The 20,038-nt window shown below is 36.0% G+C and overlaps 1 protein-coding gene across 1 annotated transcript in view; it reads right to left on the bottom strand.

Annotated features, from left to right (window-relative positions):
* The window catches only part of ALDH1A1 (aldehyde dehydrogenase 1 family member A1), a 54,089-nt gene extending 35,677 nt beyond the window's left edge, over positions 1 to 18,412 (bottom strand). The window contains exons 1-2 of the mRNA XM_066367989.1: positions 18,262 to 18,412; positions 3,792 to 3,896 (exon numbers count right to left, since the gene is read on the bottom strand). Of these exons, the coding sequence (XP_066224086.1) occupies positions 3,792 to 3,896; positions 18,262 to 18,327 (171 nt within the window). The 5' untranslated portion in view covers positions 18,328 to 18,412. The remainder of the gene's footprint in view (positions 1 to 3,791; positions 3,897 to 18,261) is intronic.
* Between the last annotated feature and the right edge of the window lie 1,626 nt (positions 18,413 to 20,038).

Below are 20,038 nucleotides of genomic sequence, written 5' to 3'. Positions count from 1 at the left end.
GATGGGTCGGTGGGTCCCAGAGTCAGCCTCAGGTGCTAAAATTAGCTCAGTACTTGAGCATGGACCCCAGGTGGGGTTGCCGGGTGGATCCTGGTTGGGCACATGTGGGAGTATGCCTCACTATCTCCCCTCCTCTCACCTAAAAAAAAAATAAAATAAAAAATAAGCAGTTTTCAGGATTAGTCAATGGCCTAAAAGAGCCACTGAAGTGAAAAGAAAACAGTTCCCACCCACATCTAAACTTTGCTTTGCAACCTCCGTTTGTTCTTGTCCCTCCTCTTTTCTTTATAATACGATTGAATGGCTGTTTATAGCCTATTGTGAGTTCCAGTCTACTCATAATTAAATACTTAAAATCTCTTGGCTCATTATCTAAAGAGTCGGTTTCAGAATACTGGGTTTACTCTGACTATGTAATTTACTAGATTTTCATCTTTCACTAAACAATGTTAGAAGTTACTATACTTTTGTCACCAAAATTGTGAGAACAGCAATAATTACCTAAAAACAAATGTTAGGAGATCATTTCAAAAAAGAATATGATGACAAGAGTGCTGGATGCTAAGCAAACAGTTGCCAACCATGAGCATGTTTTATCGTAAACAATTAAACTTGAGTGTCAAGTATCCAGCCAATGTGACTAGCATTATGGTTTGATGTGAGGCTTTGCTGGATATGAATGAGTGCCCTTGATCTACACCTGCAAGCTTTTCTGCTCTCCTAGGAGTAATGTCAATAAACACTAAGCAAATAAATGACAAATATTTCTAAAGCTTCAGGTATGATCATCAGCTCACACTCAATGTATGATGGAAGAAAGTAAATCCCACCAACAATGCCAAGAAGACCTCAGATTGCCTGACAAGATTTCTGCTGGAACTCCAGGTTCAGGTTTGTTTCACTGATGAAACTCAACCCAAAAGCCAGTGAGTGGCAAGGTGAGATGTCCAGGCCCCAGCGCTAAAGCATCAAGAATTTTTTTCTGTTATTACTTGCAAGCTGCAAACAGTTCTGCAGTCTCCCTCCTGAGTGATGCTTGCACCTCTGGAGAGAAAGGGTAGGCAGCTGTCAGAGGGCTTGACTGTGCCCTCACCTTGACCTTTATTGCTTTTTCTACCTCCCCAGGGTTGACAGAGCCACTCAAGCAACTAGACAGACATTTGAGGTAATGTAGTACTGTCTCTGATAAAAACTATTCCTCTTTGTTGAATATAAAGAATTTATTTTTCTTACTTCTTGGAATGGCTCACAGGACACAGATTTCACAGTGGTTTTCAACCTTTTTATTTGGGGACCAGTAAAAATGGGAGAATTATTTCAGAGACAGCTAAGGCAGAAATCACCCTGAGCATAAGCAAGTTTGACTAAGATCATTGGGTTTATAATCTTCATACATCAAGGTGGTTAACTCTTTCACAGACTGGCTTGAAATTTCTGGCAGCTGTCAGCAGACTGGCTACTGGAACATGTTGCCAGGTGTCATCAATATTTCTCTGTGAGTTTGATCTTACGACATTTCTTAAGAGGTGTAAAGTGATTATCACAGAACAGTTCTCCAACCATCAACCTTCTTACCTGTCATTGTCCATGTCCCTTTATTAAATGGTAATATCTGAGAGAAGATACAATGTCTGGTTCTTTTTTTTTTTTTGTATTTTTATGAAGCCAGAAACGGGGAGGCAGTCAGACAGACTCCCACATGCGCCCGACCAGGATCCACCCGGCACGCCCACCAGGGGGCGACGCTCTGCCCATCCGGGGCATCACTCTGTTGTGACCAGAGCCACTCTAGCGCCTGAGGCAGAGGCCACAGAGCCATCCTCAGCACCTGGGCCAACTTTGCTCCAATGGAGCCTTGGCTGTGGGAAGGGAAGAGAGAGACAGAGAGGAAGGAGAAGGGGAGGGGTGGAGAAGCAGATGGACACCTCTCCTGTGTGCCCTGGCCGGGAATTGAACCTGGTACTCCTGCACACCAGGATGACACTCTACCACTGAGCCAACCAGCCAGGGCCACAATGTCTGGTTCTTAAAGGTATTTCCCCATCCATACCCCAACCAGCAATATCAGCATCCCCAGAAAATTTTCAGAAATACATATTCTCAGGCCCTACTCTAGAATTGAACCACACTCGAGGGGTGGATGGGGCACAGCATCCCTTCATTTTGCCTGAAAAGAAACAGATGCTCAAACAAGGCATATACAAATGTGGAACTTCTGTTTGACTACAGTTGATGATTTGAACTGTGTCAGTGGTTGTGGCACAGAGGCAGTGACCAGCATGCAGTGTTTGCGGGATGATACTGGACACGGTGAAGTTGGAATTCTTATATTGAAGGGAAGTTGGGGGAGGAGGCTGGGATGGAGGCCATAAACAGGGTTTGCTTTTTTCCCCAGAGGTAATGAAAAGCCCTTGAAGTATTTATGCATGGCTGAACTCTGGCATACACAAAAAGTGAAATCTGAAAGCAGGTGAAATATGTTTCCATTCTATTCTGCTTCTACTTCTTAAGCTGTTGATTTCTCTGGCTAAATTCTGCACTCTTGCTCCTAAAGGCATGGGTCTTACTTGTACTGCAAATACTGTAACCTGAATTCAGGCCCTCCCAAGCACAGAAGAGCCCCTGAGATCTACGGCAATCTTGGAATAGGTCTGCAGGTTTTAATACAGTGAGTGAGATTAGTGATCTCACTGACTGGGGAGAAGGAAATGAGAGAATCAAGACTTGACAGGAACATGTGATTACAACAGTGATTGAACTGAACCTGGTGTCATGAATGATATTACCCTGGAGTCTTGCTGACTTCATTTCCCAGTAGTATTTTCATGCAGCAAAAAGAAAAAAAAAACAACCCAAAACATTTTTACCTCTTTGTACCTTACATGACAGAGATTTAAAGCTTGATAACACCTGGGCAACCTAAGACCTGAAAATCATTTCAAATTAGGCTGAACACATGTATTCAGATAAAAATTCTGAAGGCTTTTACTCTTTACTCTCCAGGGTATTTATATTACCCAATCTTACTTTTATAATAATTACAAGGTAAGGCAGTAGCCCTGCCAGTCACAAGTTCTGGGATCAAAGGAAAGCATTTGAATGCTAATTTCATTATTTATTAGCAATGTCATCTTGGGTAAGTTACTCAATCTTTATATTCTGTTATGACATCATCCTTTATAAAAGTGGCTAAGAGTACTTGCCCCATAGGGTTGCTTTGAGTATTAAATTAAAACAGCATTTAGACATTTTTAAAATCACAAAATAAAAGTTGTTTCTTTTGTTAGTATTATTAGAGAGCAACACTTTCAATTTATGAATCAATTTATTTTAAGATTTTATTTTTAAAGATACTCATTAATATTAATTCAATAATTTAATAAAGTAACTTGGCAAATATATTATTCTAAAAGTCCTATATGTAAGTGTTCTTTTGGTTCTTTTTTACAACTTAAAAAGAACAATCTTACCTAAATAAAGGATTTATCTGCTTTCAACATATATGATTATTAACTTTATATATAGTCTATCGGTACAGTAAATCTAGAGACTATATCAATTGAAAAACAAGCCAGAAAAAATAATATGAAAAAACCCCCACAACACTCAGAAGTATAGACTCATCATCATTACCTGTGAGTGCTCTTTATATACTGAGAAAATTTCCCAGACAGCCAGTATCCGTATTTTCATGATGTGTGTACTCGAATTTGAAATGTAGTTTCTGGCTCAGAATGATGAGAAGCAGCAAAAAAACTTCCAGGGAATGTAACTAATGTTAGGAAACTCACCTTATCTCCCTCTTCTACCTCGCAGAGTTTCTCCTCGGTAGCAGGATTAAAGACAGGAAATTTCTTGCCACTCACTGAATTATGCCATTCATTGTTTATGAAGATCTGCACAGAGGGAGAGAAAGTAGACAAACAGGCATTTAAATATGCAGCAAATTTGAGAAATTTTTTAAATAAAAATTAAACAAAAGCATTGCAGAATGCCTAAGTGAGCCCAGTGTTGCAATCTTACTTCCTTTAGGGATTCCTACAAGATTTGTCTGTTTAAGATGTTTCATACACACATACACAGACACACGCACACACACTAAAATAAATTGTACTTTTAAACTACACTAAGGTACGAAGTCATTTCAATACTAGAAAATACCGACTGAGGAAAACAATGTAGAAGAAAATAATTTTATTTGAAATAACCATGAATTTGTGGCAAAAGCAGAGGTTTTGGTGGGCTTGATCTTGATGAGTCATTGTCGCTATTTTCCAACTCAGACTCTGAAGACACTCATTTTGGGCTACCGCTGATTTACTATCACAAGTGACTGTTTCTTGATACTTTATTTACTGTTTTAAAGGTATGTAGTTTGCGTGGAGGGACTTAAACAAAGTTTATTTAGAAAAAATTAGCTAGAGTCCTTTTTTTTCAGAATATATAAAATGCATATGTCCACAGATGAGATTAAGTACTTGATTCCTTAGTGGTATCTATGGGAAAAAGACAAACATCTGGGAAAAAAAACAACTGAGGGGTCTAGAAAATATGGAATTTTGTTCTGTATTCACGATAAAAGAATCAAAATATTTAAAAAGTGTTAATATGTCATTTAAAAAGCTCGAGTTTCAACTTTTACAGCTCCAAATTTGCATCTCATTATAGAGCCTACTGGAATTTTAATATCTCATTCACCTTTTACTAGAATAAAAATATTTGATGAAACCAGGAACTGCATTATTCCATACGTAGGTGGGACTTAAAAGTGAAACTAAGAGACATTGATAAGAGTGTGGTGGTTATGGGGGGAGGGGGGAGAGGGAGAGGTAAAGGGGGAGGGGGAGGGGCACAAAGAAAACTAGATAGAAGGTGACAGAGGACAATCTGACTTTGGGTGATGGGTATGCAACATAAGTGAACGACAAGATAACCTGGAGTTGTTATCTTTGAATATATGTATCCTGATTTATTGATGTCGCCCCATTAAAAATAAAATTATTAAAAAAAATATTTGATGAAATTCTAATACAAAGTACTCCTTTTGTGAAAATTAGGTTATGTTCTGTTTTAGAAAAAAGCTAGAATGTCTTCTCTCTCCTTTCATCTCATTTTTTCTTGTTTTGTTCTCCTTTTTCTTATTTATTGTTGAAATGATAAAATAATCCTAAATACACTGTTGCATGGTATGTAACGCAACTTTCTGTTAGATAATTTTTACAACATGAACTAGTTTATTTAATTTTAAATCACAGGTAGTCAATATATGTAGTTTTACGTGAAGGATGACAAAGGCACTGGACTTATATATCTTCATTCAGATACCTCTCCTTACTCAGTACTTAAAGATATGCTATTAAGAGTGTAACCCTGATGGAAAATGTCTTCACACACAGCCCTCCAAGTTTTAAATAAGTTGTTATACTAAATAGAAATTGCATAGTATTAAAAACTTTCCAGTGGCAGCTATCATAATTAAACATTTTTAGTTTAATTATATTGTGTATATTTGAATAAAAGTAATCTTTTAAATTCTATTAGTTTGCACTAATTTAGCTATTCTATTGTGCAGGGTTTATACTATAGCATAAAATCTTGTTAAGTTAATAAAACGAATTTATCATATATCACCGACTGCTTAAGTATAATTAATTTTACATTCTGTGGTTTATGAGAACATTTAGACAGCCTGTTCTCAAAAATATTTGCATGGTTCCTTATAATTCTATCATAAAGTATGTTACATTTTTTAAAAGTCATTTTAAATGTTTAAGTACTATAAGGTAGAGCAAAGACTGTGTATCTGGTATGCTGGTTTATCCTCAGTGTTCAACACAATCCCAGCCCCCATGTAATTTTTAACCTCAGTATTCTTGAATAAATAACCTAAAATTGAATTAAAGAACCTACAATCCAGCAACTACACATTACTAAGACTTATAATATTTTGCACAAAGGTACACTATGGTATTTGTGATTTGCTAAAAATCGGGGCGGGGGGAGAAGCCAATTCACATTAATACGATTATTTATATGACAAAAGAGCATCAATCTATGTACCTGGAGGAGTTCAAAAGAATTGTAATGCTAACCTGGAATTGACAGGAAAATGATGTGAGCATGTACACATAGGGGGCAGGGCATACAGAGCAGATCAGATGAACAGACTAGGTGTACAAAGATAAGCATATGGAGGTACAGAAAAGAGATGTATCAAGAAAATTCCTATTTCTCTGAGGGGTATGAATCAGCATTCTAGTTATCATACACACATTTTAAAGAATCTTGTAATTTCTCTTAAAGAGTATTTCTTTCATGCCATCCTGAGCCCTTAGCTTTGTATTTTTCTAACCAAGAGATGGCTGAGAAACACCTTAATCAATGTGTCCCAAATTCAGCTCCCTGTTGTCTCTAGCTTTATGCTGCTCTTATCTCAAACTAAAGTTCTATAGTTTGCTCATGTGCTCTCTCTCTCTCTCTCTCTCTCTCTCTCTCTCTCTCTCTTATACACACACACACACACTTCACACACACTTTCTCTCTCTTGTTAATGAGAAACACAATCCCAGTTACCCTTTTGTATGACTTTGTTCTATACCATCATAAAGAACCTCTCCTTGTTCTTCCTGCCACCCACCTCTGCCTAACTGACATTTAAATTTCACCCTGTTGGTATAATCTCCCTAAATCAACCTAGTTTAAGTTTTGTCCCCTCCTCAGAACACTTAGGTGGTTCTTCATTCACAAATTCCTTAGCATGATAATAAGGTGATTTATGATCTGGCTTTTCCAGTCTTTTGTCCTATTATGTATTTCCTCAGTTTACCTTTGTTCCAGCCTCATGCTACTGTCTCAAACACCATGTCTTTCTGCTCCACATCTTTTATTCATGTTGTTCCTCAGATAGTTTTGCTAATTTCTTCTACTCATTCCTCAAACTGTACTTAAAATGTCATCAACTCCTGAAGATTTCACAAACTTCATTTTTCTCTTTTCTGAATATATATAATAATTTTAGTACCTATTATGAAATTACATATTGCTTTTTATTAAACTTAGAATCTACATATCAGCTCACCTAATTCCAAACAAAAAACTAAACATCAGGGCATTTGCCCTAGAATTTTCAGCCAGATTTGCAAAATTTACATCAGATTCAGTCACAGATTTCTAATTCTCCCTTTTTTCAGCCCTAAAGATAATATTACCATTTTAGACTTTATAGCTTTTAAACTAAGAAAGCACAAGTTTTACCTTGTCAGAGATATACCCAGAATTCACCTCTCAACAGTATAATTTCACCAAAAATCAAATAAAAACTAGATGAAGATTTAATTATATTTTGTTAGGAATGTGATGTGAGCACTTAAAAGAACTTTAATATCATAATTGTAGTCCCAAATTTGGATTTTTTTTTTTGCAGCTTGAGCTCTGCAGCTGCTTGGACAGCATAACTTTGCCCTTTTGGGCTCTGGAATTGGCTGCGAAGTCATATCCCTCTCCTCTTCTCGTACCCCCTCCCACTCCCATCCCACCACCTACCGCTGTACTGATTGTACTGTTTAATAAATTGTACTCCTTGCTTCATTGTTAAATAATACTCCTTGCACTGTAATGGTGTGATCAAAGACAGGCCGGGGCTGAACTAGGACTTGATAAATGCTTAATCATGTATTACCCATTATTCTAACCTCACAACTTCACTTGCTTCATCACTGAGTCAGCCAACCATTGAAAGTCCAGTAGGCCCCACAAATCAGCAAACACATGATTGAAGTTCCCTAGCAACCTATCTCTTTGATCATCAGCTCCTTGCAAATCTTACCTTTAGAAACCTGGCCTTATCTCCACCATTTTGGAACATATTCTCAGTTCATACCAAAGACTATGTTTCCCATTTGCAAATTGTTAGCTGAATAAACTCTCTTTAAGTTTCTTTATAAAGACATTTTCAGATTTTTATTTACAGGTGAAAATTTGTAGCTCTTATTTAAGTTCATCTACGTCTATGGGAATTTGAAGTTTCAAGTTCTCAATAATATGCTCTTGATGTATTACAGCTTATTTTACTGCCTTCATATAATCTATTTTGGTGAGAAAGAACCATTAGAACATGCATTTACCGTCTAATTTCATGATCAGACTCTTGTATCTAAGCTGTATATAAAACTCCCCTTTCAAATTAAAGTCAGTAAATGTTTTTGTAAATGAGCATTAACCTAAAACAAGGAGACAGGTTTATCTGGCAGCCTTCAGGCAATGGATAAGATCTGTCATAGATGATCCCAACTTACCAGCAACTGCTCTCATTATTCAGTTTTAACCTTTTATATACTCAAGCACTGTGAACTCAACTTTTGTTTGAATTGGAGTTTATATTTACATAGTCCAAATAGAAAAATATTTGTCAAATAATGAGTAAACACCTGTCTCGTTATTTGGAGTATACTGTGGGAAAATGAGATATGAGTGAGCCATAACCCCATTTTCAAGGGGTTTATAATTTAAGAGAGTTTTTTTTATATCAAGATCAGCCAGTAAAGAATTAAAGGTTGTGGGTAAAATCACCAAAGCAGTGCTTTAGTTAATAAATTACAGAGTTGAACTCATGGAAGAGAGGGGCATGGGCTAGAAAAATGAATCTTTGAAGGATAGGATTGGATTGGTGGGAAAGAAGAACAGTGAGCAGAGGGAGGGAACACTGTTGAGATATTTGTAACACAGTGAAATGTTCAGCCCTAAACAGAGTTCCTGTGGATACAAGTCATAGATAAATTCTGATGAAGACAATGAAACCAGTTTGTGGTGGCTCTTGATCCCCAGAGTGGGAAGTTTGGACTCTTTTCTGGATATAATAGGAAGTAACAAGATCAAATAAATGGTTTTAAGAAAGGTGATTTTAATATTCCTAAACAAATTTAAAATAGAGCAACCAGAATCCAGATGTTAGTCGAAATCATTTTAACATTCCAGATTGAGATCATGAGGCTTTAGAGTACAGTCACATTGTACTACAGTCTGAAAATTCTGAATTCTAAACATAGAGTCCCAAACAGAGGATTTGTAGTATAAAAAGAGAACTCAGCACAAATAATGACATGATCAAGTTTGCTGTAAATATCAAGAATTGTATTTTCCTTTTTCTGCCTCTGTGATGTGAAGAAATTATTTTAAAATTTTCACTTTATTGGCTTTATATTTGACATTTGTTTCCATCTAACTGTGAGACCAAATGTTTTTGAATAATTTTTCCTGTGGTTATATAAAATGGTTACAGTAGCTCCACTTATCTGCAGGGGATACTTTCCAAGACCCCCAATAGATGCTCAAAACTGTGGGGAGTACCAAACCCTATATATGCTCTATTCTTTTCTATACATGCATACCTGTGATAAAGTTTAATTTATATTAGGCATAATAAGAAATCAGAAACAACATGTAATATTACAAAAGAATAATTGTAACAATATACTGTAATAAACCTGATGTGAATGTGGCATTATTAAGTAAAATAAGGATTACTTAAACACAAGCACTGTGATACCATGACAGTCAATCTGAAAACCCAGTGACTACTATGTGACTAATCGGTGGGGAGTGTACACGGAATGGAAACACTGGACAAAGGGATGATTTGCAGTCTGATTGGGACAGAGCAGGTCAGCTACTCAGAATGGCACAAAATTTAACCCTTGTAAATTGTTTATTTCTGGAATTTTCTATTTAATGTTTTTGAATGCAGTTGACTGAGGGTAACAAATTGCAAGAAGAAAAACCATGGATCAGGGAAAGCTACTGTATATGGACAACTGTAGGCTAACAAATGTTTATTATAATAATTATGACACCTAGTTAGGCCTATTGAAATGCTCTGTCATTTCCCTTCTTTTGTTTTTTTTTCCATTTTCTATTTGCTGTTAGTAAGTTCAGAGGAAATGGGGTCAGGCTAAAAAAGTTTAGAAAAATAATATATTCTTGGATCTTATTTAACCATTTTATTAACTATGGTCTAATTACGAATTTTGGACTCAGGATAATTTTGAATTATACACACACATGCATATATAGTAGATCTCAACTTGAAGTTCAAGATATTGATTGGAAATTATAGATGTCTATGTGTTCCCGTGGACTTCAAGTGCTTCTTATATAGGGAAGCAATCAATAGCAATGTTGAGACAACTTAAAAATTGATTTTACTCTTTAAATTTTGATATGTCAGATTTTAAGAGATGCATCATATGACCTTTGATTAAAAAAAGTAGCTGTTTTCTGAATGCATTTTACTGCCCAGGTCATGATAAAAAAAAAAAAAGTCTTTCCAAGTAAAGGTTATTATGCCTTAAAGTGTTCAGTATAAAGCTACAATTCTAAATTGATAAGTTCTTTCTTAAAAACATTTCTGGTCTTGTCTGGTTTTGAGCAAGCCAACTTTGACTAATAGGTGAAATAACACCTATTAGCCTTATTTGTTCATATAAGGTTTAGGAACCCGTTTTCTGAAAAAGGAGAGAGCCCCTGACTTCTTCCAGCAGATACTCAGGGTGACCTATATTCACATTTTTTGTTTTATTTTTTAATTGATTTTTATTGGAGTATATTGTTTAATAAAAAGATACACAATTCAGGTTCAAAATTCTTTAATATAGCATCCGTATATTGTATTGTGTGTTCACCACTCCAAGTCAAGTCTCCTTCTCTCACCATTGACCCCTTTGCCCTCTTCTACCTCCTCCAGACCCCTTTCCCTTCTGGAAAGTCCCCATGCTGTTGTCTGTGTCTCTGAGTATTTTTCTTTTCTTAATTTCTTCATCTTTTTCACCCAGACTCGGAAGTCACATTATCTCTGAATGTGAGGGACTGGAACTGGGCCAGTGGCTCTGGGTCCTATTAGGAAAGCCAGTGCTTTCTTGGTGGCAGAGAGATTTAACTGATCACATTTTAAACACACAAAGTATTTATTTTAAGATATGCCAAGGGTGAGAAAGGTGACGTGATTCCCCTTTTTATATCACCTGTGTGTTTCCAAACCTGAGAGCCCTGGTCACTGCACATGGAGTGATGAATGTTGTAAATGTGTAAACCTCTTCTCAGCTTCAGGCACAAAAGAAAAAACAAAATAAAACACAACTTTGGAAGGGGGCAGAAAAATGAGATGCAGGTTGAATAATAAGAGACTGAACAAAAGTCAGGTGGGATGTTAAACATTTGAAACAATCAAAGCTAGATCTCTGGCAACTACTTTCAACCCAAACCTGAGGAAACAAAGCAAAATGTTGAGACTCAGAGTAAAAAAAAATCTGAATGGAAATTAAGTAGGAAATTACAGATGGGAGGAAAATATTTAACTGCAAGTAAAAGGAATGAAAACAAAATGGTAAGTGATCAAAACAAAAGTAGGACAAATACCATTTTCTTTTCATTTCTGTTTTATATTACAGTTGGACTTCAGTGACAGTATACTCTTTTTTTTTCCCCTTGTTATTTGCAAACCCTCTTCAGCCTATTCAACCCTGGAAAGAAAAAAAGCATTTCTATTTTGAGCTACATCTTCACTATGCCCCACAAATGACAAAAATACTTGTCAAAAATTTTTGTATGTCATATATACACTGTATAAAAAGCTAAGATATAGAAGCACCAGAAAGTTCTGTACATATTCAATATTTAACACTATTAAGACCCAATAATACAACACATACGTGTAAGCCTTCTTCCTTCTAAAGAAAGTACAGAATGTAGAACCTAATTCAGTTCAGTTGTTTGTTATTTGTATTCCTACCACTTCTAAGAAAGTACTGGGAGAGCAGTGCAAATAATAAGACAATAGGACCTAAGGTGGGAGGTAATTTGTTCTGGCAAAGTTTTAAGACCTGTGATATTTGTGCAGATTCCCAGCAAACAAATTTCTTTTAACAACTCCAACATTATAATAAAGGTATCAGGTAGACATATTATAATATAAAAAATCAAATATAGCAACACTTTATATCCCTTGAAATCAATGCCTCTATTTGTGTCAGTTTTTGATACATACACACATGCATAAACACACACGCACACACACGCACATATGTTCACATTCATACTCAGAATATTTCAATGTGATAAAATCAAGGTTTATGTAAATATCTACCCTTCTAATTTGCTTATTAGTAGTGGATTTTAATTAAATGTTAATTATAAAGTAATTATTGCTCATGTTCTTTTGAACTTAACTCTGTCTCTGTTGCTACTGATATCTTGCCACAATTATAATCGCATCATGAAAACCCAAACCGCCATCATCCCCAGCCAGATAATTGATGGTTAGAGAAAACTGTATCATCATTTTAGCCATACCTATATTCCCATGAGATTTCTTTCATGCTGAGCTGTATTATATCAGCTCATAGATTACCCATGCTGCTTGTGGGCATTTTCATATCCTTCTGTTGCTCTTCAAATGAGTTGTTACTCATACTCTTTAAGGGTTTTTCTCACTTAGCCCCCTCATCCTGGCAAGTAGTTCACAACAATTTCATTAGGTAAAGTCCACTTTAAAGAAATCTTGTGCACACTTGTAGCACTATAAGTCCTTATAAAATGGAGATAATACCTTCTCTTATGGTATGTGCAACTTTAGAATTTCTGTTGATTAGATTTATTGAAGCCAGCCAGGTGCCAGACTAAATGCAATTTGCCAGGATTGCATTCCTCAGAGATGAGCTAAAGTATTACATTCATAAATGTTTATCTCCCAGGAGGAAAATTAATGGTAAATACTGTCACTGGTTTGTGGCCATCATCTGATTCCTGTTGGACTCAGACACTTTTTGAAGGGAAAGGTAAGTGTTTCTGATCTGTCTGAGTATGAGTGAGTTTCTGGCAGAAACAGGAAGTCAGATCCCTAAGGAACTAAATGGTGGTTATTGCAGATTAAGTTATAGTTACAAGGTTGACCCCAAAATTTTAGACCATTGTCAGCTAACAGACCCCATTTGAGCATTATCAGTAAAACCTGTAAGTCTGTTGGAAATGCAGAATCTCATATCTCACCTGGGGCCTACAGGATCAATTTGTATTTCAACAAGTTCCTAAGTGATTCACTTGTATGTGTAAACAAGAGAAGTACTATTCTAGAGTAACTTCTCTGTTGGTACACCTGTTTGGGGAGCTAATGCCCAAATCATTTCTCATCCTTCATCATGCAAATTTCAGTTCTCTCAATCAAAGTGAAGAAAGCACTTGATAAAACAATCCAGTGAAATTCAAGTCATACTGTTTTTACTGCTTAGGGGGAAAAAGCAAAATCTTGTGTAAAAGTATTGTGTCTGAAATGAGAAGATTCAGAATCCAGTTTATTATGTTTTTGCCTCTTTAGAGCTGTATGATCTTGAGCAAGTCACATAAGTTCTCTGAGATCAGGTACCTAAGCTTTAAAATGGGAGACTACTCCAGTGATTAATTATGAATCGCAAATGAAAACAATAGATAAAAGCAGTTTTGAACTGTGACTAGCCATTCAAGTATTCATTCCACTTACATTGGAAACTAAATCATTTTAGAATTCTAGGAGTCATTTTGGGAAAAAAGAGGGTTAAAAAGAGCCTAGACCAAGTAGCTACTAAGTCCTGGGCACTTTTCACAATTCACCTACCTTAATTCTCTCAGCCACTTTCCAAGGTAGTCATTATTATTCCCAAGTTACAGACAGGCCAACCGAAACTCAAGGAGATTAGAAGCCTGGCGAAGGTCATATCATTAAATAAATCCAAGAGCTGAAAATCAAAGCTGAGTTGATCTTGTTAAGCCACTATACCTTTCAGCCAGCCAGCTATATGTTCAACTGCTTCCAAGTCAAGGCAAACAAAATATTGCTTCAGTCCAGAGTGAGTTAGGAGTTCCCAAGTGAAAACAGGCCACTATACAATCAGCTTTGTTTTGAACATAAGTCCTGCCCTGTGTTAAGCATCTCACAGTGGTTTCCCTTAAATGAAATCCATCAGGCAATCTGACTGCAGCCACTGCCCCCACTCCCATCTCCGCCATTTTCTCCCTTCCACACTTTGCTCTGACCACATTAGCCTTTTGATAATTCTTTGAACATATATCAAGCTCTTCTTTGTCTGTGCTGCTAGCTCTGGATCTTCGTTCTTCCTCACTCTCCATGGGCACCTTATGATCTGCTCACATTCTTTAAAAGACTTTCCCTAAAACCTCATTAAAGGAAGCTCTTCCTCTCATACTCTCTCAGCTTTCTATTTTCTTCATTTTAACTTTTGTCATATGTGACTAAATTATTAACTTGTTTATTTTCTTCCCTATACCACCCCACACACCCTCCAAGAATTTAAGCTCCGTGAACTAAGAATCATACTAGTCTTCTTGTACTGTAAGACCTAGCACGGAGCAGTAATTCAATGACATTAAATAAAGGGAAGAAAAAATGAGAGAAAAAGAGTGAAGAGGATGGGGTATTTAAAAATGTATGTGGCCTGAATTTGTTGTAAGAATTTATAAGGAGATAATGATGCTTATTATATAATATTCAATGATTCATAACTTTTCTCTATCAAGAATATATCTTTTGGATGAAAGCTCTGGTTTCAAAAACCTCAAATGGGTTTACATAATTTAGCATAGTTTGGGAAAGAAAGCATTGTCATTTATTTCTTTCTCTTGGTGGCCTCAGAACAGCTGAGCAGTGACTAGAAAGGCTCATTCATGGTCACGTCCCCTTCAGTAATCAGAAATGGATCCAGTGAAAATCAGAATAGAGAACAGAACAGGATTCCAGAAACTCCATGCCCCAAAGCAGTGATATTAATCTTAGAGAAGTGATATTGATCTTAGACTACTAGCATTCAAGGTCTAATTGTGTTACTGGCTGTGTGACTTTAGGCAAGTTAGTTAGTCACTCTGTTCCTCAGTCTCCTCAACTACAAAATAGGAATAGTAATCTCCTTAGAAGGTTATTATGAGGAAATAAAATCATTATAAAAAGCAGAGTAAACATAGTGGATTTTAGCTATAATTATTTCCTGTTTTTTTGTGTGTGTATGTATGCCTATTGTATACGTGTCTATTAAATGTCATTAGAAGATAAAGATCTTTTCTAGCAAGAACAAATTATTATTTAATAAGTTAAGATTTGGGAGGTTGACTCTTGTCTGAGAAGGCTTATCTTTTTAAATTTATTTATTTTGTTTTATTTTTGGGTTTTTGTTTTGTTTTGTTTTGTAAAAAACAGTGTTGTGAAGGGGAAATAAAAAACAAAATCACCAAATTCTGTGAGAGAAAATTCTTGATCCCTGAAATCCTGGATAAACCCTTGGAACTCTACTCCAATGCAATCTTTGTCAGGTGGAGCATGACTGTGAAAGAAAGAGTGACGAAAAGACTAGAAGAGAATGAGGACCAGTTCTAAAAAAAGTTGAGTAAAAGAAGATTCTGGAAAACTGTAAATAAGTCAGAAAAATAAAGAGGAGTAAGATTGCTAATGTTAATCAGTCACTTCCCAGATACTATTTCAAGTGGTTTTTATGCATACACTCTTTTAATTCTTTCATCCATCTTAGGAAATCGGTACTTTTATTATGCCCATTTTACACATAAATAAACTGAGGCAGAGAGAGGTAATGTAGTTTGTCCAAATGATCACATATCTTTCAATAAAGCTCTTCTTTTAAAGGCTCAATAAACTGGATGAGTTGGCAGAGTATGACTCATTTAGAATTGGAAAGGGGACAAATGAGGATAGAGATGGGATCCGAGTTATGTGGATTTATAATGATGTTATTGAGGTTTTAAATTCTAAAAACCTTTGTATCATTTTAGAAAGTAATTCTTAACTCTGATCTCTGTTTTATCCACCCCAACAAGAAAAAAAAAAAAAAAACCTTATGAGACCATGCTAGAGAATAAGTCATAAAAGATATGCAACAATGACTTCTTTTGTTTGGATGAAAAGCAGACTCAAGCTTGAGAATATGTGGTTCTACCATAGCTGTAATAATTTTTTGTTACTCAACCCTGCTTGTCTCTTTCCTCCACCTTGCCCCGAGGACCAATATACTTCTGGTGATGATAAAGAAGGACATTAACATAGTAAGAGAAAAGTAACTCTGAGGTTAGGGGCTGGCCATAGAATTTGATTCCTCAGACACTATAAAATCCTTGTTTACTTGGTTTGCAACCAGGAAACTTAGTTCATTAAACTGTCATTTTTCCAACTTCTCTTGCAAGTGCAAATCCAATATAATTCTTCAGTAGGGCATAGTAAAAGTAAATGCAAAGGCATTTGAAAAAGCTCACCCATTTAGATTTAATTACATACATAACTGGTGTCCTTCCAAGTGTGAAAATGCTCTAACCAATAAATCAGACAATAAAATGCTATCTAAGCAAAACAGATTTATAGAGATGTGTGAGCAATCAAAATTCACTGACTTGCATTGGGTATTTTTACCTAGAAAAGTTTTTTTAAAGCAGGTAGATAATTCTGCTCTTTGAATCTTGCCTTCTTTTGAACGCTTATGTCAGTCATGTGTCCTAAAAGGTGTTCTTGTGTAATGAAGAGAATATGAAATTTCGATCTTAAAAACTTTCTATGTTAAATGATCACTAAATCTGTATTTGTATGTTAGATTTTAACGATCCTCTCAATTGTCTAGTACTGTCTCTTACATGCTTAATTAATAACTACTAAGTGAAACTTAATTAAGTACAAGGGTATTTCACATTAAAGCTTTCTTGACATACATATACAAGGAGACTACAAGGTTCTGCAAAGCCAAATTTTTTAAAATGTGACATTCGGACTACCAAATATCTTCTCAGTGTGTCAAGAGGGAAAAAAAAAGGACTCTTGGTAATAATAGTAGTGCCATAATTCAATCATTCAGTGATTTTGACCTTAATAAAACACATTTTTCAATGGGCCTTGAATTGAAATCTCTTGTGAATGACCAGCTTACAGTAAGAAAGTTGGGAAGGCTGGAATCTTGAGTCTTATTATCTTCTGGGCATACTTTGCCAAGTGTTAATTGTTGGAGGGTGTGTTTGGATTCACTATATTTTAAATGCTTCCATAAAATGAAAAAAAAATCTCCCCTTTTAATAAAACCTTGTGAAAATACACTTTATAGCTGTTGGTCAACCATGTTAAAGGCACAATCTGATTTCTGTAGGCACTTTCCTAAGGAAAAGAGCCAGTCAGCTGAGCAACTTCCTCATTTTTTGTACATATGAAAATAAAAATGTAACTGACCTTAGGGTTACAAAACCATCCATGGTTACATGTAAGGAAATAAAAATAAATCAATAGTAGTGAAGCTTTTACTTTATTATTAAATTATAATGCTCTTGATTTTTTTTCATTGACTGATTTAGAAAGCAAAATGGCTCTGCCTGAGTTGAAATACTTTCTTTCTTACCTTATTCTCTCCATCACAACATATAGCTAACTTTAAGTACTTTTGGTTAGACTGGTATTTTGTTTGCTTGTTTCTTTCATTTGTTTGGGAGTTCTAGGCTCGGAAAGGAAAGCTGGCATGTAACATGTGAAACAGACATAGTTTCTCAAAGGACCCAAACAAGATCCATTTCCTCATTCTCCCTAGCTGTGGGTTTTTTAAGTCTGGATCTGACTCCTGCTCTTGTTTCTCCATATATTTATCAGTTAACAATTATATGTCTGCTCCAAGGACAACAAACTTTGCTGAAGAAATACAAAAAAATGCTTTCTTTTCCAAAATATGCTAAATAATGCAAGTCCATTTTTTGAAACAGGAGTTTTATTCAATACTCAGACTTAGGTCCTCGATTTTGACACTCATTAAACATATAGAAAGATCATGTTACTTTAGCATGCTGTTTCTCCTTTAAGAAAAGAAAATCATTTCCCACTTGTTTGACTCTTTCCAGTTTCTCTAGCGAGTATTTGCTCTCTTATCATACAACATTCTGGGCTACGCCGAAGTTAACAGAACTGCTTAGTAAAGTCCACTGAATCTTGACTCAAGAACTTTCCACACAGAAGAGAATGCCTTTCACTTAGAAATATTTTTAAGAAATAAATTTATGAAAAGTTTTCTGATGTGATTTAGAATTTATTATTTGATCAAGACATTAAACTCAGAACTGCATTTTGCAAGCCTTTCATTTTTGTATTTGCAAAAGGCTCTTTACACAAGTTTACTTCAATTGATGTTTTCATGCTTTAAATAAATGTAGTTTTTATAAATCTGAGGCAGAGCAGCAAATATAAATTGTACTAACCTTCGTATACTGAAACTTCACATTGGTGAGTGGGACAGGTAAGTCTGGCATGCCTGAGGACGACATTTCTGGTTCAGCTCCTGAAATACAGGTGACAGGCTCAGCGATTTAGTTCTCTGATAGAGCACTTGGCTTTATTTGTTCCTTTTTATCTGCAAGGGCTAAGGTTTATTTGCATACTGGAATGTGATTGGATGAACAAACTCGGAGCAAAAAGAAAATGACACTACTTATTTGTAACACCTAGTGCAGGAAGCCCTTGACTTTAAAGTTAAATCCTTAAGAAGCCAGTGCTCCAGCATGGAAGCTGCATCTGGAGACAGGGCACTATTTGCAGAAGAATTAATTTACAAAGCTGAAACCGGTGATAGGGTTCGCAGCACAGCTGTTCTGGCCACTAAGGCCAGTTAATATTATTATTATTTATTTATTTTTTTGTCTTCTCATGCTCTTTATGCTCCTGTGAAACTTTCCATTTCCTGACAGATTTGAAATCAGAGAATTTGAGAATTGAGAGTTTAATCAGGCACTTGTTCTCAGTATAAATTGGTCAGGAGAGGACCCTGGCCAGGTGTCTTCAGGTCAATGCCAGCAGGAAGAAAGGATACTGTTTGGGGGTGAGGCAAGGAAAAACCCTCTGTCTAGACTCTACCCCAAGTCAGCTTTACAAAAATCATACTTAAGGGCCAGGTAAGGAGACCTATTGTCATTTCAGAAGCTCTAAATTATCTTTATTTTATGGACGGGAACAGAAAGGTCAGCAGGATTTTTAGGGAACTCAGAGTGCACTGTCTGTCACGCACAGTCACTGCAGTGGCAATACGGCAATGCGTCTGTGAAAACTCATTTAAAATGAAAGTAACCTCTGGTTTTGGAAGTTGGCTGTATTTCTCAATCATTGATGTAGGCAATTGTGCAAAGAGTGAATTTGAACATGAGTCACAAGTAACTCAAATTCTCTTAAAATTAAATTAGTATTTCAAGCCAAGAACATTCAAAAAGGGCACATTTTAACTGTACTGATCCCAGTACAACGCTTTATTGTATTGAAGCTTTAGCAAAAGTTGTATCAGGCACAGATAGAAAAGTTTGGATGCTCTTAATTCTGATCACTAAGAATTAAGACCAGCTTTTTGCCCCAAGGACAATTGCCAGCTCTCCCAAATTTAGGATTTAGGTGGGAAATGAAGGTTCATTGAAAAGTTACTCCAAATCAGGTGCTGGAGTTTGGCTTTCTCTTTCCATCTTTACTTGGTTCCCCGTTTTACAGACAGAGTGAGAAAGTGACTTGCTTATGATCATAGATCTACTAAGTGCAAGACAAGAATTTCATTTCCCAGAGAATTGGCTGTTTTGGTTCTCGAAGTGAATAGTCACCTGCTCAAGCACATAAACTTAGGCTTCTAAGTCATCTAAGACAGGAGTCAGTCAACTTTTTCTGCAAAGGGACAGATAATGTTTTTTGCTTTCTAGACCTGATGGTTTTAGTTGTAACTTACTTCAACTCTGCTTGAAAGAAACTATAGACATTAGATACGTTAATGGCCTTAGGTACCTTCCAATACAATTTTATTTACAAAAACAGGAGGCAGGCCAGGTCTGGCTCATAGTCCAGCTCCCTAGATTCTAAGGCAACTATCTCCAAGGTCTTGGCCTCCCTGTGCCTTATGCATGAGGACCAGGTAGAACCATCTGTGTTATTTCCGTATTTTTTTTTCTATTTCTTTCTCTCTCCCTCTCTAGCTTTCAATTTCTTTCCTTATTTTTTCTGTTTTGG

Source organism: Saccopteryx leptura, chromosome 2 (assembly GCF_036850995.1).
Source record: "Saccopteryx leptura isolate mSacLep1 chromosome 2, mSacLep1_pri_phased_curated, whole genome shotgun sequence".
NCBI classification, from domain to species: Eukaryota; Metazoa; Chordata; class Mammalia; order Chiroptera; family Emballonuridae; genus Saccopteryx; species Saccopteryx leptura.
This window is presented reverse-complemented; position numbering and strand designations above follow the sequence as displayed.